This window comes from Mastomys coucha, unplaced genomic scaffold, assembly GCF_008632895.1.
Source record: "Mastomys coucha isolate ucsf_1 unplaced genomic scaffold, UCSF_Mcou_1 pScaffold23, whole genome shotgun sequence".
Lineage (NCBI taxonomy): Eukaryota > Metazoa > Chordata > Mammalia > Rodentia > Muridae > Mastomys > Mastomys coucha.
Window position 1 is genome coordinate 115,187,622 of NW_022196906.1, and position 25,551 is coordinate 115,213,172.

Below are 25,551 nucleotides of genomic sequence, written 5' to 3' on the forward strand. Positions count from 1 at the left end.
CTTTGCCAGTTGATGTCACCACACCTCTAAGCCTTACCCAGAGGAAGGCTTTGCCAGTTGCCATGGCTGAAGTCATTAGCGTCCATGACAAGCCCATGCCCTTAACAAGGTACACATTTACCCAGGGCTTCTTGTCCCACTCCCCCACAGGCACAAGACACAGAGCAGAGACCTTTCAAGGGATGGATGCTTGTGAGACATCCCAATCACATCTCCTTAAGAGTCAGCATGACACGGTACTGGAATTACCCACTGCCCACCTGACACCTTCACTGCCCCTGACATACGGGCCTGAAGATGACAGGTGTCACCTTCTCTTGGATGCTGTCTGCTCTCCCAGAGTAGTTGGCGGCTTTACTTCAGCTAAACTTAGGCCCCAGACAGTTCTGCAATACTTGATAAGCAGTCACCATTTTGAGTGTTGGAGTAAGCTAGCTTTAATTAACAGACATGTAGGCTAGTCTGCAATCTCCTGGGAACACTATGAGTAATACACAGGCTTGGGAGGGACTTGAAGATGCCTACCATGTTTTTATAGCAAAAGCACGAAATATGATTAAAAATCTCCAACATTCCCATAAAAGAAAACAGGTAAGTAGATCATCGGGTTCCACGCTGTTCTCCGAACTTGCTAAATACAGAGGGATAAGGAAGAGGACCTGGGGGACACGAACAAGTCCATCGGCAGAACTGAACATCCCGATTTTTTGTTAGTGAAGATTATGGCTTCGGAAGGATTCCATCCCAAGATTGAGACCCTAAACAGAAATGCCAGGGTGTTTCTTCCGATGACCACAATCCCCCCAACTTCCTAGATGACAGATAGCACTGTACTCCAGTCATGACATGCTACAGGGCCTTTTACACTTCAGGGTCACCTTCTCTGAATCCATCCAGGCTTCCAGTCCCAGGAGCCACAGGGCACACCGACCTTCAGGACATTAAAAGCCACATCCAAGTGCCCCTGGCCAGCATGTACATCTAATGGTTGTGTTTGAGGTAGACCCTTGAGGGAAGCTCTTCCCTCCGTAACTTCTTATAACTTAAAGAACTCATGAGTGTGTCAGGCCTCCTAACTTCATAAGAGACACTGGCCAGTCCCTCTGTGGAGCCTGATCCTCTGGTCTAGGGAGCTGACAGGCAGGTCACAGGGACACAGGAGATCTTGGGCAGTTTTCCATGTACTACTGGAGTTCCCCTGCAACCTCCCCTTGCTTCTGAACTGGGCTGGGGACAGTGGGGAAGGTGGGAGGGAACACAAACTTCTGACTAGATGCTGCTACAGTTGGCCTCAGGCTGACTGACATCTGGGAGGCAGGAAGAGGAGGAGCCTGGAGGACTGCAGAGACTGACCAACTGTGGCTGACAAAGCTTTTGCATTTTCTGAGCATTCTTGATTTAGCCCAGAGAAGGTCTCTAAGTGCCCATTACAGGCCGGGTCTAATGAGCAAGCTTCACCTGACATTAAAGACTGTTGGGACTCACCCAGGGAAGCTGTTACTTCCTGGGGGGGTGAGGGGGGCAGGAGTCCTCAGACCCAACATTCATTTCCAAGCCTCAACACCATGAAGACCTGGGTTTGGTGGCTCTACTCTCCTCAAGCCCTTTTCTGTGTCCCACTTGGCCTCCAGCCATCTCTGGCTTCACCTGGGACACTTTCTCTCTTCTCCCTGTGTGTGCGATTCCAGCTCATCTCTCCCCCTCCCCTCCCTCCCCTCCCTCCCCTCCCTCCCCTCCCTGTTCATGATTTACACATCACATGCTGTGCTTGCCACCTAGCTCAGCGGGAGTGCCCTGTGAGGTGTGCCCTAGAGCTTGGCTGGGCCCCAACGTAGTGCCAACCACATTTTGACTTGTGACTAAGTGCAATGCAGATCTTATGCGTGTCCACATTTCCCCAGGCACTGAGCTGGAGGGCAGAGAATCCTTGCCTTCCCAACACCCTGCTTTACATGCAGCAAGGAATGACTTTCCCAGGCGGTTCTAGATCAGCAGTTCTCTACCCATAGGTCACAACCCCTGTCAGGGTTGCAAACCAGATATTTACATTACGATTCATAACAAAGTTATGGCTGTAAAGTAGCAACAGAAATAATTTTATGGTTGAGGGGGTCACTACAACACAGGGAACTGTACTTAAGGGTTGTAACATCAGGAAGGTTGAGAACCACTGCTTTAAATAGACATAAGCTGACTACTTTTAAAAAAAAATAAGGAAAAAGAAATAAAAACAAATTAGACAGAAGGGAACATTTCCCCCTTAGAATACAATGCCGGCAGAAGTATTGACATTTTTCAACTGCTACAAAATTAAAATATAAAACAGCACCTCGCTTAACCCAAGCAATCAAAATTAGTATTCCAGGAATGGGCAGATGTCTGTCCTGAGCCTGGGGATGTGGTGGACTGGGAGGGACCATCATTGCTTCTAGGGATTTGAAAATGTGGAAAGACAACTCCATGCAGACTGAGTGTTACACAATGTGATAGTACCCAGCCTGTGCTCTTTAAAAACATGGTGAAAGAAACAGTGTGAATCCATCCTAGATTAAAACAGAACGCACTGGAATGTATCCTAGACCAGAAAGAACACCATTTAAGTTACAAGCTGGGGTCAGTTGGCAGAAGCTGGATAGGTATGGCGGGTGTCAGAGTCACCAGTGTTAAATTACTGATTAGGACACTACAGCCAGAGAATCAATCTCTCTGTCTGTCCCTCTCTCCGCCCTCTCTCCTTTTCTTTCCTTTTAAAAGAATGTCTTGCATTTCTCATATGGTTCAGAAAGACAATGTAACACATATAGAGTATAACCAATGTCGGCCATGTATGACTGCACACAGAGGCAACTGGGGGGCCCATGCCACACATGAAACACTTCTGGAAGTCTGAGGTAAGGTCCCTGCCCAGTGTGGGTGCTGTGGGGCGGGGCGACGCCCTGGCTGACTCACCATCCTCTTCAGGATCCTCAGCAGAAGCTTCTGGTCCTTCGGGTCCTCCTTGGTCATCAGGAGGTTGGCAAAGGTCACCAGGTTCTCTGGGGACAAGCTCTCGGGGTTCTCTCCTCCATACAGCTGCACCAAGATGGACAGGCACTTAGATGAAGCCTCGGAGATCTCAGGGTCCTCACTGGGAAGCTGGAAGTAGGTGAGAGGGCTGTGTAAGTTCTACCAGTGTGGCATGTAACTCCAGTCCAGCCCAGACTAGCTTCACAATGAATCATGGGAGCGAGAAGGTGACAGACACTCTAGTGGCTATGTAATTCATACACTATGGTGCCTTAGTGAAGGCTATTCACACCAAATCCAGGCACCTGTGCTCGCTCTTACAACCCTCAGAAGAGAGCGGCTCACAGTGAGCAGCAATTGGGAAAGATCTTATGTGTACCAACACACACGAGCTGATGTGTGTAGAGTAGGCTGCACCAATTGGGCATCAACAGCCTTGGCTTTCTGAGCCTCCCTCCTCACCTTCTTTGCTTTCTTTCATGAGACACGGTCTGATTGTGTAGCCCAGGCTGGCCTCAGCCTCCTTCATGCCGGGTCACACATGTGACCCTGTATACCTCTTTAGGCACATGCTTACTAGGAACTTGTTTAGGAATCTCTGCTACATAAAAGACACTAAGGCTAATTATTCCTAAGGTGTTTTTAAAGCTTTATGAACAGGGGCCGTTACTTATTTCCTTTTTTGCAAGCTCACTGTGGTATGGAGAACTGGCTTTGTGGAGTAATTCCTGCTACTTGGCTGGTCCTTGCTTTCTACTGCTGAGGAGTATCCTACGGAGCAGGTATACCAGTGTTTATGCACCATTAAAGGAAACGCGCCCTGCTTCTGATTTGAAGCTATAAAGCGCCTGCAAATATCTATACAGATCCTAAAAATAAACACCACTGTTTACTCGCTGGGGAGCCCAGGGCAGCTGCCAGGCCGTGCCAGGCCGTGCCAGGCCGTGCCAGGCTGTGTCAGGCTGTGCCAGGGGACTTAGGTTTATCTTTAAGGAAACCACGAAAGTGTCTCTCAACAGTAGCCATGTGTCTTCCCTCTGCATAGTCCTAGCTCTGACATACGTGGTGTGGTCTAGCCTCATCTCACTCACTTCAGAGTTCCTTAATTGTCCCCGGTGCAGCCCCTAGTGTCTAGCTTTATATTTTCCAAGTGTGGCCTCTATGTAGGAACATGCCCTTTTTGTCAGCTTCTTTGGCATAAAAAAAAAAAAACCAATTTTGATGAAATCCAATTAATGGTTTTTATTCCTAGGAATGGTGTTGTGATGTCAAATCTAAAACTCCTTGGCTGCATCTTCAGCCCTGAAGGTTTTGTCCTATATTTTTTTCTAAATTTATTATAGTTTTATATTTTATACTTAAATTCCACTTAATTTGGAGCTGACTTGCATATAAACTGTGAGACTTGGGAAGAGGCCTTTGTCTCCTGTGAGCCCCCCACCCCTCCCCCCTGAATTTCTTGTTGCTCCAGCACTGTTCCTGAAAATGCCTTAGTTAACAATCATCAGGAAGGGCAAAGAGCCCAGGCAAGCTGCCTGCCCACCCACCTCCCACACTCTCTCAGCTTCCCCCTGCTCTCTCCCCAGTTCAGTGCCCCTCTAGTTGCCATGCCCCAGTGTCCAACCGGGATGGCGACTTCTTGCTCTGCTAAAGACAGCACAGACTGACCAGAAGGCCAGAGAGGAAACAAACTGAGGAACAAACACCCACCCAACAAGACAGACTCAGACATGAGCACCCAGACCTCTGACAGACTCAGACATGAGCACCCAGACCTCTGACAGACTCAGACATGAGCACCCAGACCTCTGACAGACTCAGAGATGAGCACCCAGACCTCTGACAGACTCAGAGATGAGCACCCAGACCTCTGATCACCCCCAAACCAGCCTAGAGACAGACTCAGAGATGAGCACCCAGACCTCTGACAGACTCAGACATGAGCACCCAGACCTCTGACAGACTCAGACATGAGCACCCAGACCTCTGACAGACTCAGAGATGAGCACCCAGACCTCTGATCACCCCAAACCAGCCTAGAGGCCAGTGTGAGAACACACAGCAGCCAATGCAATGTGTCACCCCCAGAGTCCAGCCATCCTACCACAGAAACCCCTGAACACACAAACATAGCTAAAGCACAAGAAAAAGACCTTAAAACCAACCTTATGAAGATGATGGAGAAAGCAACCAAATATAAACCAAATACAAACAAACAATCTGAGGAAACGAAGGAGACAATCAAACTGTTCCAGACCTGAGAATGGAAAACAGAAGCAATAAATAAAAAAGAAGCCACAAACTGGAGAATCCTAGAGATGAAAGAGCCAGGGAAGAGAACAGGAACTACAGACACAGCCATCACCAACTGAATACAGGAGATGCAAGAGAAAAATCTCAGGTGTAAAAGACAGGATAGAAGAAACAGACACATCTGTCAAAAAAAAATGCTAAATATAAAAAGTTCCTGACACAAACATCTAGGAAATTTGTGACACTATGAAAAGACCAAATCTAAGAATAATAGGAATGGAAGGAGGAGAAGAGTTCCGGCTCAAATATTTTCAACAAAATCATAGAAGAAAAATTTCCTAGCCTAAGAAGGGGATGCTTGTAAACATACTGGAAGCTTACAGAACACCAAACAGATTGGCTCAGAAAAGAAAGAACCCCCCCACACTCCACATAATAATCAAAACCAAATATTCAACAAAGAATACTAAAAGCTGCAAGGGAAAAGGCCAAGTGGCATATAAAGTTAGACATACCAGAATTACACCCGACTTCTCAGCGGAAATGATAAAGCTGAAAGGGCCTGAGAAATCCTTCAGACTCAGAGACCAGATAGATGCCAGCCCACTACTACAGCATCCAGCAAAACTTTCAATTACCATAGAAGGTGAAAACAATGTTCTATGACAAAGGCAAATTTAAACAATATATATTCATAAATCTACCCCTGCAGAAGGTACTAAAAAGAAAACTCCAACCCAAGGAGGTTAACTACACCCATAAAAACACAGGCAATAAACAATCTCACAGCAGCAAAACTGAAAGAAGCACGTGCGCACGCATGCACACATCCACAAACACACCCCAGAATAACAGGAATTAACAATCATTGGTCACTGATATGTCTCAGTAACAATGGACTCAATTCACCAATAGAATACTTACAGAGTGGATAGGAAAACAGGATCCATCCTGCTGCTGCATACAAGAAACATACCTCAATCTTGAAGAAAGACATTTCATCAGAGAGGCTGGAAAAAGATTTTTCAAGCAAGTAGACTTAAGAACAAGCTGGTGTAGCCATACTAATATCTAACAAAATAGACTTCAAATCATAGTTAAGAAAAAGAGACAGGGAAGGACACTTCATACTCATTAAAGGAAGAAATACAAGCTGATCCTTCAGTTCTTAATGTCTATGCCTCCAAACAAGGGCACCCATGAGAAACACCACAAAAGCCTAACCCACACATTGACTCTCATACATGGACAGTGAGAGACTTCAATACCCACTCTTACCAACTTACAGGTCACCCAGACAAAAACCAAACATAAAAAAAAACTAGAGCTCACAGATATTATGAACCAAATGGACCTAACAGAAATTAACATATTTCACCCAAACGCAAAAAAATATACCTTCTTCTCAGCACCTCATGGAACTTCTCTAAATTGATCACATACTCAGTTACAAAACAAGGCTTAATAGAACTGAAATAACCTCCTGTGTCAGATTAACCACCATGGATTAAAGCTGGATTTCAATGACTACAGAAATAACAGAAAGCCTACCAAGTCATGGAAACTGGACAGCTCTCTACTCAGTGATCACTTGGTCAAAGCAGAAAGAAAGAAATGAAAGACTTTCTAGGGTTCAGTGGGAATGAACATATAGCATACCCAAACTTATAGGACCCAGAGAAAGTGGTCCTGAGAGGACGGCTATAGCAGAGAGCTCCTACATGGAAAAACTGGAGGGATCGCATGCACAACAAAATACACAAAAGCCCTAGAACAAAATGAAGCAAACACACCCAGGAGGAGCAGATGGCAGGAAATAAACTGAGGGCTGAACAAATAAAACAGAAACAAAGAGAACAGTGTAACAATTGATGAAAAAAAGAGCTGGTTCTTTGAGAAAATCAACAAGATAGATAAACCCTTAGCCAAACCACATAGAAGGAAGAAAATATCCAAATTAACAAAAACAAAAACAAAAAAGTGGACATAACATCGGACACTGAAGAAATCCAAAGAATCAGTCTTCATTTTAAAACCTGTACTCTACAAAATTGGAAAATCTAAAAGAAATAGATAATTTTCTTGATAGATATACCACTTACCGAAGTTAGATCAAGATCAGGCAAACAATTTAAATATACCTATAACCTCAAAGGATATAGAGCAGTTATTAAAAGTCTTCCAACCACAATAATAGTTCATAGGTAGAAAGATTTAGTGCAAAATTCTACCAGACTTTCAAAGAAGAGCTAATGCTAATATTTCTCAAATTACTCCTCAGAATAGAAACAGAAGGAACATTGTGAAATTGATTTTATGAGGCCACAGTCACCCTGATACTCAAACCACATAAAAATTCGACAAAGAAAGAGAATTACAGACAAATTTTCCTTATGAACATAGATGCAAAAATATTCAATAAAATACTTGCAAATTGAATCCAAGAACACATCAAAAAGATCATCCACCATGATCAAGCAGGCTTCATCTTAGAGACACGAGGATGGTTCAACATATGAAAATCTGTTGACCATATATCAAACTGAAAGAAACCCACACAATCACCTCTTTAGATGCTGGAGATGCCTCTGACAAAACCCAACACTCCTTCGTGTTAAAGGTTGTGGAGAGACCAAGGAAACAAGGTGCATACCTAAATATAATAAAGGCAATATACAGTAAGCTGATAGCCAACATCGAATGCAACGAAAAAAAAAAAAAACTTAAAGCAAGCCAACTAAAGCAGGGGCCAAGACAAGGCTTTCCACATCTATTCCATACAGTACTTGAAGGTCTAGCTGGAACAATAAGACAACTGAAGGAGATCAAGGGGATACAAACTGGAAAGAAACATGTTGGGGCTGGAGAGGTTGCTCAGTGGTTAAGGACACTGGCTGCTCTTCCAGAGGTCCTGAGTTCAACTCCCACATGGTGGCTCACAACCATCTGTAATGGGATCTGATGCCCTCTTCTGGCTCACAGGTGTACATGCAGATAGAGCATTTACACATTTAAAAAAGGAAGAAAGATAGATGCCAGAGGATCATTATTTACAGATGATATGATAGAATATACAAGTGACCCCAAAAATTCTACCAGGGAACTCCTATCGCTAATAAACAGCTTTAGCGAAGTGGCTGGATAGACGAAAAACTCAAAAGAAGAAAAATCAGTAGCCCTCCTATATACAAATGGCAAATGGGCTGAGAAGAAATCAGGGAAACAAAACCTTTGACAATGGCCAAAAAAAATATAAAGTATCTTGAGATAACTCTAACCAAGCAAGTGAAAGATTTGTATGATAAAAACTTCAACTCTCTGAGGAAAGAAACTGAAGAAGATGTCAGACGATGGGAAGATTTCCCATGTGCTCATGGTTGGTAGGACTGACAGTGAAAATGGCTGTCCTACCAAAAGTAATCTATAGATTCAATTCAATCTCCATTGAAATTCCAACACAACTCTTTATAGGCCTTGAAAGAACAATACTTAACTTTGTATGGAGAAACAAAAACCCCAGGATAGCTAAAACAATTCTCTACAATAAAAGAGCATCTGGATGTATCCCCATTCCTGATTTCAAGCTATACTAAGGAGCCAAGGTAATGAAAACGGCATGGTATTGGCATGAGATCAAATCAAAGGCCCAGATGTAAATCCACACACCTATGGCCACCTGGTGTTTGGTAAGGAAGCTTGAGATACACAATGGAAAAAAGAAAGCATCTTTGACAAATGGTGCCAGTCTAACTGGATGTTGGCATGTAGAAGAATGGAAATAGATCCACATCTATCACTCTGCTCAAAACTCAAGTCCAAGTGGACCAAAGACTTTAGTATGAAACCAGATCCACTGAATGTGTAATGGCTATTCTCGGTTGTAACTTGACTATCTATGGAGTGAATTACAATCCAGGAATGGAGGGCACACCTGTGATCCAGACCTTGAGGATCTGGATCCAGATCTTGAGGCATACCTTCTGCTGGAGGTCTGTATAAGGCTCTCCGTCTGCTGCCCTCACTTTGCTGGCACATCCATTGGAGCCTGCTTATTCAGGATTCTATCTTATACAGGAGACCAGACAAGACGTCCAGCCTCTGGGGACTGGGACTGAGCAACAACTACATTCTTGGGATTTTCCATTGATAGCTGACCATTGTTGGACTAGATGGACTGCAGCCTGTATGTCACTCCAATAAATTCCATTATATATATACATATATGTACATACATATATATGTGTGTATATATATGTATATATATATAATGAAATTTATTGGAATTTATTTACATATATGTATGTATACGTATACACACACACAAACACACACACACACACATATATATATATATATATATATGAGAGAGAGACTCATTCTATAAGTTCTGTGACTCTAGAAAACCCTGAGTAATTCAGAATCTAACAGAGGAGAAGAGAAATTAGGGAATAGCCTTGAATGCATTGGCAAGGGAGGCAACTTCCGGAACAGAACACCCATAGCCCAGTGTCTCAGTCAGGGTTTCTATTCCTGCACAAACATCATGACCAAGAAGCAAGTTGGGGAGGAAAGGGATTATTCAGCTTACACTTCCACATGGCTGTTGATCACCAGAGAAAGTCAGGACTGGAACTCAAGCAGGTCAGGAAGCAGGAGCTGATGCAGAGGCCATGGAGAGATGTTCCTTGCTGGCTTGCTTCTCCTGGCTTGCTCAGCCTGATCTCTTATAGAGCCCAAGACCTCCAGCCCAGGGATGGCACCACCCACAAGGGGGCCCTACCCCCTTGATCACTAATTGAGAAAATGCCCCACAGCTGGACCTCATGGAGGCACTTCCCCAACTGAAGCTCCCTTCTGTGATAACTCCAGCCTATGTCAAGTTGCCACACAAAACTAGCCAGTACAGCCAGGCACTAAGATCAACAATTAATAAATGGGACCTCATTAAACTGAAAAGCTTCGGTAAGCCGAAGGACACTGTCAATAGGACAAAATGGCAGCCTACAGATTGGGAAAAGATTTTCACTAACTCTACATCAGATAGAGAGCTAATATCCAAAATATATAAAGAATTTGAGAAACTAGACATCAATAAACCAAATAACCCAATTTAAAAATGGGGTACAGATCTAAACAAAGAACAACAGAGGAATCTCTAATTAAGAGATTAAAGAAATGCTCCAATGTCCTAGTGATCAGGGAAATGCAAATCAAAACAACTCTGAGATTCCATCTTACACCTGTCAGAACAGTTAAGATAAAAAAAAATACAAGTGATAGCTCATGTTGATGAGGATGTAGAGTGAGGGGTACACTTCTGCATTGCTGGTGGGAGCGCAAACTTATACAGCCATTATGGAAATAATTTGAAAATTCCCCAGACATTTGGGAATCTATCTAAGTCAAGACCCAGCTACACCACTCTTAGGCATTGTCTCAGTCAGGGTTTCTACTCCTGCACTAATATCATGACCAAGAAGCAAGTTGAGGAGGAAAGGGTTTATTCAGCTTACACTTCCACATGGCTGTTCATCACCAAAGGAGGTCAGGACTGGAACTCAAGCAGGTCAGGAAGCAGGAGCTGATGCAGAGGCCATGGAGAGATGTTCCTTACTGGCTTGCTTCCCCTGGCTTGCTCAGCCTGCTCTCTTATAGAACCCGAGACTACCAGCCCAGGGATGGCACTACCCACACAATGGGCCCTACCCCCTTGATCACTAACTGAGAAAATGCCCCACAGCTGGATCTCATGGAGGCATTTCCTCAACTAAAGCTCCTTTCTTTGTGATAACTCGAGCTTGTGTCAAGTTGACACACAAAACCAGCCAGTACAGGCATATACCAAAAGGATGCCCTATTCTACCATTTGCTCAACTATATTCATAGCAGATTTATTCATAATAGCCAGAAACTGGAGACGACCTAGATCTCCCTCAACAGAATAGTAGATAAAGAAAATGTGGTGCATCTACACAATGGAGTATTACTCAGCCATTAAACACAACAGTATCCTGAAACTTGCAAGCAAATGTATGAAACTAGAAAACAACTCATCCTGGGTGAAGTAACCCAAACCCAGAAAGACAAGCATGGCAGTACTCACTTATAAGGGGACATTAGCTGTTAAAGGATCATCATGATACAATTCAGACTGGGAGAGACAGTGACAAAGAGGTTTGGGGGTGCTGGGTGTCATGTATCTCCCTAGGAAGGGAAAATAGATTTCGCAGGCAGACTGGCAGATAAGTCGGGATGGGAGAAGGAGTGTTTGGGTGTTGGGGAAGGGCATGGAGTGATGGTACTGGGAGGGACGACTGGCATTGGGAGCATTCATCTGTGATAAAGAGACCTATGGCCGTGGAAGCTCCCTGGATTCTCCAAGGGTGACCCTAGAGAAGTCTCCTAGTAATGGGTGGATATGGAGCCCGCACTGGCCATTCTCTAGAACCAGGCAAGTCTACCAGCAGTAGGACTGGGACATCAACTCAGCCACAAAACCTTCAACCTCCAACTTGTCCTATCTGCAGGATGTGCTGGGGTGACCGTGGCAAGGAACTTATGGGAGTAGCCAACAAATGACTGCTCCAACCTGAAACCCGTGCCAAGAGAGGCCATACCTAACACTGCAGGGAGGGCCAGGAACCAGAGTGTCAACAGAACTGACACTGTTGCGTGTCAGTCCAGAGACACGCAACCAAACCAAATATGACCAGAAAAAAAGTCAATGAGATTATTCCTAGTGGTCTTCTGCTATACTCATAGATCAGTGCCTGGGTCAACTGTCATGAGAGAGGCATTGTACGGCAAGCGATGGGAGCAGACATAGAGACCACAGCCAGACACTAGGCAAAGCCAGGGGAACCCTGAAGAGGATGGGGAGAAAGGACTGTAGGAGCCAGAGGGGCTGAGGACACCATGAGAACATGGTCCACAGAGACTGACATGACAAACACAGCCAGTGTGTGTTGGAGCTAGGTCCTCTGCACATGTTTTGGTTGTGTAGCTTGGTGTTCTTGAGGGACCCCTAACAGTGGGGGTGGGAGATATCTCTGACTTGCCTTGGTGTGAGGGTTGTCCCTGGTCCTACTGCAACTTATTGTGCTGTTTGGTTGATATCCCTGGGAGGCCTGCTTTTTTTCTTTTTTTTCTTTAAGGAAACCTGAGGAGGAGTGGACTGGGAGGTGGTGCTGACAGGAGTAAAGGTTGGGGAAACTGCAGTTGGGATGAATGTATATAAAGAATACATTTTTTAAAAAAGAAATAAAAAGACCTAGGAGGGCAGCAGCTGAGACCTGGGAGGGCAGGGCCCGGAGCTGCCCAAACCGGGCCCAGCAGCTGAGAGCACTCATTGATCTACAGAGGACTCAGCTTGGTTCCCAGCACCTACTCCAGATGCCTCAACCACCCATAACTCCAGCTCCCACTGCCCAATGACTCTGGCTTCCACAGGTCCCTACATACACGCATACATACCTCCACACAGATACCCACAAATACTCAAAATTTTAAAAAGTAAATCTTTGTTAAACAATCAAACAAACAAAAAACAAACATCCAGATGTGTGTGGGGTTTTTTGTTTTTTTTTTTGTGTGTTTTGTTTTGTTTTTTTGTTTTTTCTAGACAGGGTTTCTCTGTGTAGCCCTGGCTGTTCTGGAACTCACTCTGTAGACCAGGCTAGCCTCCAACTCAAAGATCCCCCTGCCTCTGCCTCCTGAATGCTGGGATTAAAGGTGTGCACCACCACTGCCTGGCCCGAATGTGTTTATGTGACCATCTTCCTGCATTCTCTACTCCAGTTGGTCCCTCTGGATATTTAGCCCACCATGGTCAAGTGTTCACCCTGATCACGCACACCCATAGAGAACTTCCCTCCCATGGCTTTTTTCTCTTCAAAATTGCTTCAACTGTTTCAGGATGTCTGCTTTTCTTTATAAATTCTAGAATTAGCTTGCTTGTCTCCAGAAACCTATTGACTTCCTTTAGGAATTGCCAGCTACTTTTGGGTAGAGCAAATGTTCTCACCATGGTGAACCTCCTAAGCAGGAGTGGCTCTCTCCATCTATTTCTGCCATCTTTGCTTTCTTCTGCAGTGTCCTGGACACACCTGCTTCTGTGTGCAGTGATGCATTTTACTCTCTTTGGAGCAATTTTACATAATGTTATTTTTTTAGTATGAGCCTCTGCACACTCACTCTTAGTTCACACAAACAGGATTTTTTAAGGTGAATTTTCAGATATAATTAGCACAAAAGCCACAGGCAGATACATGATGACACATTTTGATGAGTTTGTGTTTTCTTTATTGTGTCTGTATCTTGTAGCCTGGATGGAATGACTCAACCCTGAGAATGGTCCACACAGTCTCTCCAGGCAGGGTTGGCTTCCTGAGAGAATGTGCACCTTTCTTCTCTCTCTTCCCGCACCATGTCAACTAAGAATGGCACCCGTGACATCATGACTCTCTTGGTCTTAGAGAAATGGGATTGAGCCGTTCACTCTTAAATATGATGCTGGCTGTGGTTTTCATAGACATTTTATCAGCTCGAGAAGCCTTCCCATCTAATCCTCGTTTAATGAGAATTTTTATCAGAAACTAGTGGGAGACATTGTCAATGATTTTCCCTGTATGGACTCATGGTAGATCCAATTTCTTCATATTACTGTGTAGGCGTAGAATATATGAACTGGTATTTGTTGAACAAATCTGGAGGGATCATGCTGCGATCTGTTGTGCACAGGTGTGCTCAATCCGCGGGAACTGCACGGAGGGCAGGAGGGATGCTGGTCCTCGGTCTGCTTAGTGGTTTGTGTGCATACACTTGTGCATGTATGTGTGCATACACTTGTGCATGTATGTGTGCATACACTTGTGCATGTATGTGCGTATGCGTGTGGATGTTTCAGTGTTTTGCTTTCCTGATCATTCTTTGAAGTCAACAACAGAGTGACCCCATCCACAGGAAATGGATTGGGAAATACTTTCCTTTTATGTATGCAAGAAATTATGTAAGACTGTTGCTAAATCTTTTTTCTTTCGTAGAATATTCTAGTGAAATTATCTGGGTTTGGAAAGATTAGAAATTTAATTTCCTTGATGACTGCGAACAATTCAATGTTCATCTTGGTTAAAGTTTTGTAGTTATAAAGGAATGGATTAACTTCTTTATGAGCACAACATTGTTGGGAGCACCCCGGGCTCCTCTCAGAGGCTGTTGGGAGCACCCCGGGCTCCTCTCAGAGGCTGTTGGGAGCACCCCAGGCTCCTCTCAGGGGCTGTTGGGAGCACCCCAGGCTCCTCTCAGAGGCTGTTGGGAGCACCCCAGGCTCCTCTCAGAGGCTGTTGGGAGCACCCCGGGCTCCTCTCAGGGGCTGTGCCCAGGACCTTCATTCCATCCCACTGCAATCATTTCTGTCTCTCTGATTTTTTTCAGTTTCTTATAAGCTTTCAAATCCCCCCTCACACACAAAGAGTTAATTTTTTATTTAATTGGTTTTCCTCGTTTGATTTGCTTTGAGTTAATTTTATATTCTTTACCTATTTCCTAAAGTAGCAATGAGGCTTCACTGCAGCACCGTACGTATTATGTCATTGTGCTTTGTTCCCACTGAGTGCCCTCTCCCCACCTTCTTCTACCCTCCCCTCTCCCACTCTTCTCCCTGATTCCCTTCCTCCCCCAAATAGTTTCATTTCCTCCCTCTCTTTCTTCTTGTTAATTTTTTGTTTGCTTGGTAGCACTGGGGACTGAGTGCTGGGCCTCAGGGATGCCTGGCGGGCTCTGCCCACTTTCCAAAACATCCTTACCGCAGATCCTAGGCTGGCCTCAAAGCTCCCGAGTGCTGGGTCAGACGAGGCAGCACCACGCCTGGCTGGGCTTTTCCTTCCTTCTCACACAAGGTTTTGAAATTATAAATTTTTCTTTAAGTGATGCTTTTAGCTACATTCTACAAGTTTTGATAGATTTTCATTTTATTTCAAGTCTACGTATTAAAACTTCCTGTGAGAATTCATCTTTGACCTGTGAATTATTTTAAGTGTGCCTGCTTTTCAGAGGTTAGACTTCTTTCCTGGAGTCCTTTTATTACTGGCTTCTAGCCTGGCTCCATCGTGGTCAAGAAGATGACTCTTGGAGGAAGACTTGCTCTGTGAGCTCTGGCTCACAGCTCGGGGCTCTGGTTTGTTAGGGTGGATGTCAGGGTGGGTGGCCAGGGTGGATGTCAGGGTGGATGGCCAGGGTTGGAAGCAGCTGCTCATCAATGTCTACTATCTGGAGGCAGAGAGGGCTGCTACTGCTGCTGCTCAGATCCCTCTCCATTTACAAGGTCCAGGATCCCAGCCAGGGGATGGTGCCGCCCACAGTGGGCAGTCTCCCCACCTCTGTTAATGTAGTCATAGTGACCCCACAGGCATGTGCCTGGGCCCACCTTTCCAAGTGCTGCTAGGCTCTGTACCTTGACTACTAACACTAACCAACACTAACTAACACTAACTAACACTAGTCAACACTAACCAACACTAACTAACACTAACTAACACTAACCAACACTAACACTAACCAACACCAACTAACACTAACTAACACTAACCATTGCAAATGCTTATTCTGTGCAGAACTGGTTTGTGGCCATTGCTTACTGCTTCCTAGCTTTATTTATAGACTCAACATGTCCAGTTAAATTTGAACTCAAAATAAATATGTTATCATTATGTTTTAGGTACACCCACCCATTTGACATCTTGTTTTTACTCTGTCAGCTTCCTTTCTTGGCAGTGCTCTTACTGGCCACCTTGAATACTTTGTGGGAAGAGATGTAAACAGGTACATGCTGGATACGGTTGTAAAGACATATACACTTGAATTTTAACAACTGTTTTAAACTTAAAATCACAGTTGTGGTGGGTTTGTTTCTCTTCAATCAATGCATCCAACACAATGTATTAAAAAATCTTTCTCATTGTGTATTCTATTTTAAAAATATTACCTACCACAGTGCTTTGCCAGAAATTATATGGGGATACTTAGCTCCAGAGGAAAAAAATACATTAACAAAGAAAGAACAAAAAATAACCACTTCAGAGCAGCATTTCCTGTCCCTTTGATGTTGCTAACAGTGCCTGGAGACAGATCTCTGCACTGTTAGGACATCTTCTACAGGATTCCACCCAAGGCCAGCAATCCTGCTGCTTGCCTTCATACATCACCCCTCCCCCGTCCCCCAGGGAGGTTATGATGGAAATGCCCCGCCCTGCCCCGCCCCTGCCCCGTGTCCATGCGCAGCTCCCTCCTCAGAGGTGAGGGCATGCTGGACCTCCACCCCTAGCATATCTTAAACTTAAATGTGGGGATTTAGAGGGGTGCTGACCTGCCACTTGCTTTATTGATTTGACTCTAAGTCTACATGTCATAGTTTCAGAAAACATCTCAAAGACAAATCGAAAGGCACAGGTGGCACAGATGGGTCCTGGCTTGTCCTGAGCAGCATTCACAGCACCCTTCAGAATTTGCTGCCAACTGTGGAATGGAAACATAACTCCTTTGAAAGATCTTTAACACAGAAGGGTTGGCGCTTCAGGGATGAATCTATCAACAGTTATTTTAAAGATCAAACACTAACTTACAGCAAGCAAGTTTTCACGTGAAAACCTGGATTTACTGGGTTTATTTTTTCCCCACTTTACAAGTATTTGCCACACTCCTCATCCCCACAGTGAACATGGCTCCCGTAAGCGCTCCCAAGTCTACAACCCACTGTCGTCACTTCTGGGAGACATACTCATCTTAAGCTGTCTGTCAACTGATTTCTGTATCCCCTCTTGAAATGACACAATTACTGGCTTCTAATTAGTCCTTTGAACACTTTCCAGAATGGCACAGACAACAGAACGTTCACTGGCTCCACCCAGGTTTACACAAGAAAGGAAGAGGAGGAGACGGAGCCCAGTACCACACCCTCAGGAGCACAGCCTAGAAAGGAAGGGAGGTGTGCTGGGAGGAGCAGGAAGGGCAGGATCCTAACAGGGAAGCAGTAAGGAAAGAGACTGCAACTAGCTTGCAGCCCTGAAACTCATCTCCAGGAAGAAAGGGCAAGGATTTGTCCAGACGTGACATCCTTGCAGAGACAGCATGGAGACAGCATGGACAGAGGCAGATGTTCCTGAAGGCGCATGGCAGACTGACTAACCATGCACTGAACACCTGTGTGATGGGGACAAGAGGAGCCACAGCTCTCGAGTGTGAAGAAGGCCACTGGGGAGGTTCATCTGATGCAGACTTCTGGACATGTGAGTGACAGCCTTTCCAGGGAGGCTTCACTGAGGTGGGAAGGCGCACACTGTACACGGGCAGCACAATCGCCTGGGCTGGGGTCCTGAGCTGAATAAAAAGGAGGTGAGTGGAACAAAAAGACATCCGTCGGCATCCGGCATCCGTCAGCATCCGTCGGCATCCATCGGCATCCATGGGCATCTGGCATCCGTCAGCATCCGTCGGTACCCATCGCTCTCTACGTCCTGACTGTGTGATTACAGTGTGACGACACTGCCCCCTGTCATGACAAATCCAACCCTCAAACTGTGAACAAAGCAAACCCTTCCTTCCTGTCATAGTGTCACACGTCACAGTTATTGTCAAGAAGGTCCAGTGCTGAGGGACAGGGTGCATGAGGCATGAGGCCGTTAGCATGGGCACATGATGATGTCGCACCAGGTCGCTGCAGTAGGACCATCAGCCATGGCTCCTTTGAGAAAGGGCCTCTTAACAGCTGGCCAGAGTGTGGGGCAGGAGCCATGTGGACTCTGGAAGAATGACTTTCAAGGTTTCCACATCAAGACCAAAAGCCTAAAACTAGGAAGGATGAAGAAGAAATGGCGAAATCTGGAAATTCCGTCCTTCCAGAATCTGGGTGGTAGCTTCTGTTTGTGGCAAGTCTTTCAAATGGTATAGGTGCAAATAAAAATGTTATAGGAAAAGGAGGAAAACCAGCCAAATGGGGAAGAGACGGCAGTGTGCTTGGTGCTTCTGAGGATTTGAGAGGTGGTGTCGGGCTGGGCTGAGTGTGCAATAAGGAGAGGCCAGAGGATTCAGGAGGGAGCAGGGCAAGGGAGCACAGCCTGCAGACATGGGGGTCACATAGCCATGCCACCATCCACAGCTTGCTTGAGTATTACTACAGTGGTATGATTTATGCAAAGGGCACACATGTGGAATTCAAGGGGTCTCGGCAAAATCCCAGTCTGGAGACTCTCAACATGCATGTCTGAGGCACAAAGCTGCAGGTGACCGGCAGACTTCAATGCCACCCCAGCAGCGTGTGAAGTACAGAGACCAGTTCTTCCCAGTCCTCAATAGCGTACCACCACTAGGGGCAGAAGTCGGGAATGCTTTGCTCTGTGGGACCTTCTGGCTTCTTCTCAGCTCCAGATTCTCAGGGAAGAATGTGGTACAGTGTAGGTCCAACCCAGGAAGCCTGGTCCTTACTATGTAGATTTTGAAGGACAATCTACGGAGGCCTGAGGTGCTGGGACACTTGACAATCCATGAGAAAATGTCCCCAGCCTCACCCACAGGCTGCCAGAGATGCAAATCAGAAGAAAGGCTACTTTGTCTAGCTAGAACTTTAGGCACCAGACATGCACACACAAACATGCAGGCAAACAACCACAGGTATAAAGCAGGTAACAAATATGCTAGGGTTTTTGTGGTTGTTTTTAAGGAGAATGAAGGGGGGCTAGCTGAACTTTAAGCATGGACTTTGACCTTTCTATTCTCTCTCATTTCCACAAAATCCTAATTCACCACCACAGAGCTTGGGTTACTCGTGAGTTAAACCTTCCTTCCCTGTTGACACTGGTCCCTCAATATTCTGTCAGGTTAGATTTTCTTTTTGAAGTTTTCTCATTTGCATCCTAAATGCAAATAGTCGTCAGTTTCCAAGTAGGCTCTGAAACTCGCTGAAGCTTCAGGGCAGTGAGCAGGGATCCTCGCCCTGGCTCTCTGTGCTGGATCACCAGAGTAACACAGGGGTGTCTGTTTCTCCAGTATCTAGCATGCATTTGTAAACCACACGGCAATATTTGAACATCAGCGCTTACAATGCAAAATGCCCCGTTGGAATCTGTCCCCAATGGCTCCTGTGGAATCTGTCCCCAATGGCTCCTGTGTTGAGTACTTAGTCTCCAGTAGGTGGTGCTATTCCAGGGAGTGTGCACCCTGTAGGAGACAGGGCTGAGCCATATCAAGCAAGATGCGGGGTGTGTGTGTGTGTGTGTGTGTGTGTGTGTGTGTGTGTGTGAACACTGGGTGGAAGGGTGGCACAGTTCTTAGGGTCATTGCCCATGGTCTCCTCCCATCTTGCTTTCTGCTTCCCCCGTCCAGGAAGACTCTCCCCATCAGGGTGTGTTAGGAATCTTAGTACAAGCGCCCTCCCTGGCACACCAAGTTCATACAATTGTGGTTCCTGAGTTTTTCTGGTTTTGGTCGTGACTTGAGGGATTCTAGTCTTTAGCCCTTCAGAAGCACGGTGGCTCTAACTGCTTCGTTCCTTTCTATTACTCAGCCACAGAAAATCATATTCTATGTTCTATCACAGACAGTCCTTGTAAAGGTGATTTCTAAGAAAGAAGTCATGTAGGGCATCGAGAAGGCAGACAGGGCGATTGTGTGCTGAAAACGACATTTAACTTTTCAAACTGTTCTGGCTGGGGTCTGAGAGAGGGAGAGGGCTCAGTGGATAAAGGTGTTTATGTCACAAGCCTCACGATTGGGACGGAGTAGGAGGCGCCGGCTCCACAGAGCTGCTTTCCACAGAGTGGCCGTCTCAAGTTTGGTATTTACTTTGATGCCAAGTTTGGCAGTTCATATTTTTCTATTATTTTCATCTATTTTCCACATTGTTAAATTTAATGCCTTGAAGTTTGTGTATTTTGAGTTTGTGTGGCTCCTCCCTAATGCTACAGCCAACAACAACAACAACAACAAACCGCAGCTTCCTGAGCAGGATCTTCATCCATAAATAGCAAAGCTAATTAGACTCGGAAGCTGCAGTCAAGGGAGGAAAGTGGAAAAATGGGGCATTGCAGACTCAGAGCAGAAACTGAGCCCCACAAGATCAGTACTAATTAAAAGCACCCTAATTGCCTAGCTGTCTTACTGTGGGGAGCTGATGCAAACACGGAGAGTGCTGAAGCCTAAAGGCGGCATCAGGAAGTTACTGTGGGCATTCAGAACAGCGTGTGGCTGCACACGACCCAAGAGGCCTCTGGTAGGAGTGTCTGAAGTTCACACTGATGCCATTCAGCCACTGAGAAGCACAAGACTGCCTGCCAGATGCAGACAAAGAGCCCATAACACTGGACAAATAACAGAGAGGAATGTGCCTATGTCCATGACACAGGCACTTGTGACTGCAAAGGAATGACAGAGGCAGATCAAATGTGTGTGTGTGTGTGTGTGTGTGTGTGTGTGTGTGTAATCCTATCCCTAAAGTTAAAAAAAAGGAAAGGGAAAATTTCTTAGACACTCAGGTAAATGGCCTCCATGTGACATGATTTATATACTAAACTCTCCATAATGGCAGGGCTACGGATACTGCTACAGCTCCTAAAAGACTCAGTGTGTTAGGACCATCAGAAAAGGATCACAAATGTTCCGGTTTGTTGTTGCAGGGGTGGAAAGTGCCCCAGGACTACAGAGTCCAGAGGCTGGAATGACTGTTGACTGGAGGTCTGGGGACAGCTCAGTAGTCAGAGTGTGTGGACACAAGTATGAAGACAGCAATTCAGATTCCAGATCCCATGTAAAAGACAGTGGGCAAGATGACTCCATCCCAGAACATTGAGAGAAGAGGATTCTGGGAGTAAGCAAGCAATCTGTGTTCAACTGAGAAACCAACCCTGTATCAAGGAATAAGGTAGAGAGCAATGGAGGAAGCCATCTGATGCTGACTATGGGCTTGCACATGCTCACACATACCTAACACATGTGTGCCCATGCACACCCAAGCATACACACACATACACACACACACACACACGGAAAAAAAAGGGTGTTGACTAAATCAAAGACTGAAAATCCTCCCTTGTATTAAAGTAATTCCTTTCTGAAGTGTTCAGATCTAATGACATAGAAGGTATGCCCTCAAAGAAAATAAGAGGTGATACAAGTTTTCTTTAAAAGTATGATATCCAAGGAGACAATGGCTGTCCTTTAATAAAACTGCAAGGGCAATACTACAAAAACTGCCCCAACACTAAACCAACCAGGTGATTTACAGTAGAATCAAGTCTGAGAGACACTGATGGAGCATAGTTAAGCCTTTACCACCTGGATGTTTAGTGTGAATTCTTTAAGGCAAAGGCAAAGCTTCCAAAGGACACGGTTCATTTATCCAAGAGAAGTATTCAGATGGAATGAAATGAGACTGTTCATCTAGTTGGAACTAAGGGACTCTGAGGGCCCAGGGCGCCTCTGCAGTGTGGCTGCTGTACTCTGAGGACCCTTGTGATTGCAGCATGGTGGAACTCAATCAGCAGGCTGCAAGCCTTGAGGCTAGCTAATTGTAGAGTCACACTCTTTGGAAATGCCTCTGGGTCCATTATTTTAGCACATTAACAAGGCTGTGTGCAGAGAGGTTTGTTATGGTACAAGCTGGCTGTTTATTAGATGGGGGTAATATGATTACAGGGCATGCAGCATGGGAAAACCCCTGGGAGCCATCGACAGGGTAATGCTGCAGGCATAAGGCCAGAACAAAAAGCCAAACATTATTATCAAAACGGCTAACCCACTGCAACACAGTTATGGGTGAATAGCCGTGCTATTGAGTGGTTTCAGACTTGACAAAGAGCTGGTCTTTCAGAGAGCATCTACAGTTGCATGGCTTCAGGTGGGGGCAAAACTACAACAGAGCAGACACAGACTCTAGACTCTGGAGAATTCTGCTGTCACCACCCTGGGTTTCACCACACGGTACTGTACTGTGGTAAAGATAACTCTGGGACTACACAACACAGAGCAGAGTAAGCGGGGTGGGGTGTGGACTCTGCTCCAAGGTCTTGCCAAGACCCTGCAGTACCAAACTCTTCTGATCTCCAAATGACTCTAGGGTGCACTATCTTGTCCCCTTTTAAAGTAACATTTACGTAGTGTGTAACTCCTGGGTTCTACCACGTGGGTCCCAGGAATAAAACTCAGTTGTCAACCCTGGCAGCAAGCCCCTTCACCTGCTGAGCCATCCTGCCAGCCTTGTATCTAATTTGCTCACTGCTGTCATGTGTCTGATCACAGAGAAACCCGTGCAACCATAGCCGAAGTGCTCAGAGCTGACACAGCTGACTCTGGCCACTTTCTCCCGTCAAGGGCCTGACCCTCATGTGGAATGTCAGATGACAAGGACAACAGCGCTTCCCAGACCTGACTTCCTGCATCACTGCTGCCCTGCTGGTGGCAAGGGATGGGCAAATCAGTGGAACCATAGTAAATGTATTTCAACAAGTGCATCACTGCAAATCAGCTGCAGACCAGGGCGCCTCAGCTTTCCCATGTCATCCTAAGTACACCAAGGAACCTACCTGGGGAAAGGCGCATGTCATGTGTGAAAATGTTTTTCTCTCTGGAAAATCACATGATAAAAGGCTTTCAGTGTAACTCTTGGTCCAGGACCTCAAAGGACACTGAAATCTGCAGATGCTAACCTAAGTGGAAGGGCATCTAGCCTCCACACACCCCTGAGTGGACTTCAGCTCATGTCTGGGTCACCTGTAGGATCAAGCACAAGATTAATGTGATGTGAATCATTGCTGTGCTGCACTGAGCAGAGAAAGATGAGAAAATAATCTGTACATGCTTACTACAGACATGATCTTCTATATGCTCATTACACACGTGATCTTCTACATGATTATTACACATGTGCTCTTCTACATGCTTATTACACATGTGATCTACAAGTTTGTAACAGACATGATCTTCTACATGTTCATTCAGATATGATCTTCTACATGTTCATTACAGACATGATCTTCTATGTGTTTGTAACAGACATGATCTTCTTTACAAAGGATCCCGTTCATGGTTGGCTGAATCCAAGACTGCAGAGTGGTCAGAGCACCAGGCGAACTGAGCTTCCCTCCATTTCTGTGTTATAAGAGGATCCCTGACACCCAGCCCCTGTGTTTACCTCTATCAGACATTAACTTAGGCCAGGGAGACAAAGGCTTCATAGCATGAAGCTTGGCTGTCATCTCCAAGAACATGTGATATTCCAAACCATGGAATAAATAGTAACAAAACCAACTGTATTCTGTGAAATATGGATGGAGGCTTGCAGGTGTGACCTTGCAGGTGTGACTCCAGGCACAGGATCTATACAGCACTTGATCCCTGAAAACTTTCACCAACACATATACACCTCACTCTTCACAGAAAACATGGCACTGGACAAAACCCAAAGGCTAACACAGAGGCAAGACCATGGAGGCATTAGAAGAAAGCACAAATGATCATGTCCGATTAGATCTGTCATCTCAGATGGGAGGACCCATAGAAACCAGATGGAAAGCCCCCAAAGTGTAAAGGAACCAACACATTTATCTGTAAGACTCCACCTTTGTAATGAAAATATCTACAAAATGAGAAATAGCAAGGAGAAAATGAAAGAGTCCATTTGCTGTTACAAAAAGATGCACTTACTAATATTCAAAGGTGCTGTTTGACAGATGAAACAGAAAAAGCAGGCAGAAGTCAGAGCAAACGATCAGAGAGACAGACATTAAGGTAATTAATTAATCATGGCAATGCCTTCAATCTCTGTGGAGGCAGAGGCAGGCAGAGCTCTGTGAGTAGGAGGCCAACCTGATCTACATATTCAGTTCCAGGTCAGCCAGGCTACACCAAGAACCCCCAGCCCCATCTCACAACAACAACAACAAAAAAATGAAAGCAAGACACCCTACAAAAGATTCTTTCCTTCATTCACACAGAAAGAAATGCAGGATTCTCCGAGACTCAGATCCAACATACCCGAACAGCAAAAATAACACCAGTTCAGGAAGCTTGGGGTGGGTACAGATCGTAAGAGAATGAATCTGCCCTGCGCCCTGTGGGGAGGGCAACAGGAAGCAAACACCCCAGACGTTTCCTAGGAGCCCCGGTTTCAGGAATGTGTCCTGTGGTTATATAATACCATTAGAAGAGCATCTAGTGAGCAGTCCCAGTCCACTTCACTCAGAATCTATTCCTCAAATATGAAAACCTGAAGGGTGCTGGCAGGGTCAGTGGAGTGGCTCTGACAGCTTAAGACCTGCACCTCCACCACAACCTGCTGTGGGAAAGGGTTCACGTGTGCTTCCATTATAAACTCAAAGACACAGCTCAGAGAGCTGTGTTCTAAGTATTTTGAATTATGCTTACTGAAGGCATGATGCATATATATGAAACATACACGTATGTAAGTTTTTGATTGACTACAGAACAGTAGCATGTAAACCATACAAGGCAGCTGGGTGTGGTGGTAGATCATGCCTATAATTCCAGGATTTGGGTGCTGAGACAGGGGGATCACCCTAAGTTCTAGGCCAGACTGGGGTACAGGGCACTATCTCAAAAGCAGGAACAGGGGATGGAGCGATGATCCTGTGATTAAAAGCATTTGCTGCCCTTGCAGAGGACCTGAGTTCAATTCCCAGCAGCCACATGGAGGCTCAACAGCTTTCCGCTTCAGCTTCAGGGAAAGGGCCGGATCTCTATCTGTGCACACAGGTCACACACTGTCCTAGCATGGGCATGCATAGCCACCTGGCCTGCCAACCCTTCTTCAGAATTTGATGCATCTGCCTGGCATCACTGGTCAGAGCAAGCTTTGTTCATCATGGTAAGATGTCCACTATGGTCTGAGCTGACTTTAGAACAGGAGCCTGCAGACAAAGGGTCAGGCCTTCAGCAGCCGATCCACCTCCCTCATGCTGATGCCTGAGGTAAACATCGAACTTCCTGTATTTGCAGTGTTTCTGCATGGAGGATTCTGTAATGACATGGCCTCCGCCCATCAGGCAGCTGTGAGACTTCATTTACATGAAATATGAGTTTCTTATTTTCCCTCAAGAGAATCTTATGTTATGAGCTAGCCATAATTACAGAAATAGTTCTGAGTTGAAAAATATTTCCCTTACAAGCTATGCATATGTGAAGGAAGATGGGAAGGAATTGTCTGAAGGTATCTATAATTGAGTGCCTCAGAAGATGGGTGTCTGTCTGCAGGCTGTGACTGGGTGCTGCCCCCACAGCCCCTATGGAAGA

The 25,551-nt window shown here is 45.4% G+C and overlaps 1 protein-coding gene across 3 annotated transcripts in view; it reads right to left on the reverse strand.

Moving 5' to 3' along the window:
* The window catches only part of Ulk4 (unc-51 like kinase 4), a 308,678-nt gene that overhangs the window by 69,228 nt on the left and 213,899 nt on the right, over window positions 1–25,551 (reverse strand). For all 3 annotated transcript variants that reach the window (XM_031345897.1, XM_031345899.1, XM_031345898.1), the window contains one exon: window positions 2,950–3,135. In XM_031345897.1, coding sequence (XP_031201757.1) covers window positions 2,950–3,135 — 186 coding nt within the window. The remainder of the gene's footprint in view (window positions 1–2,949; window positions 3,136–25,551) is intronic.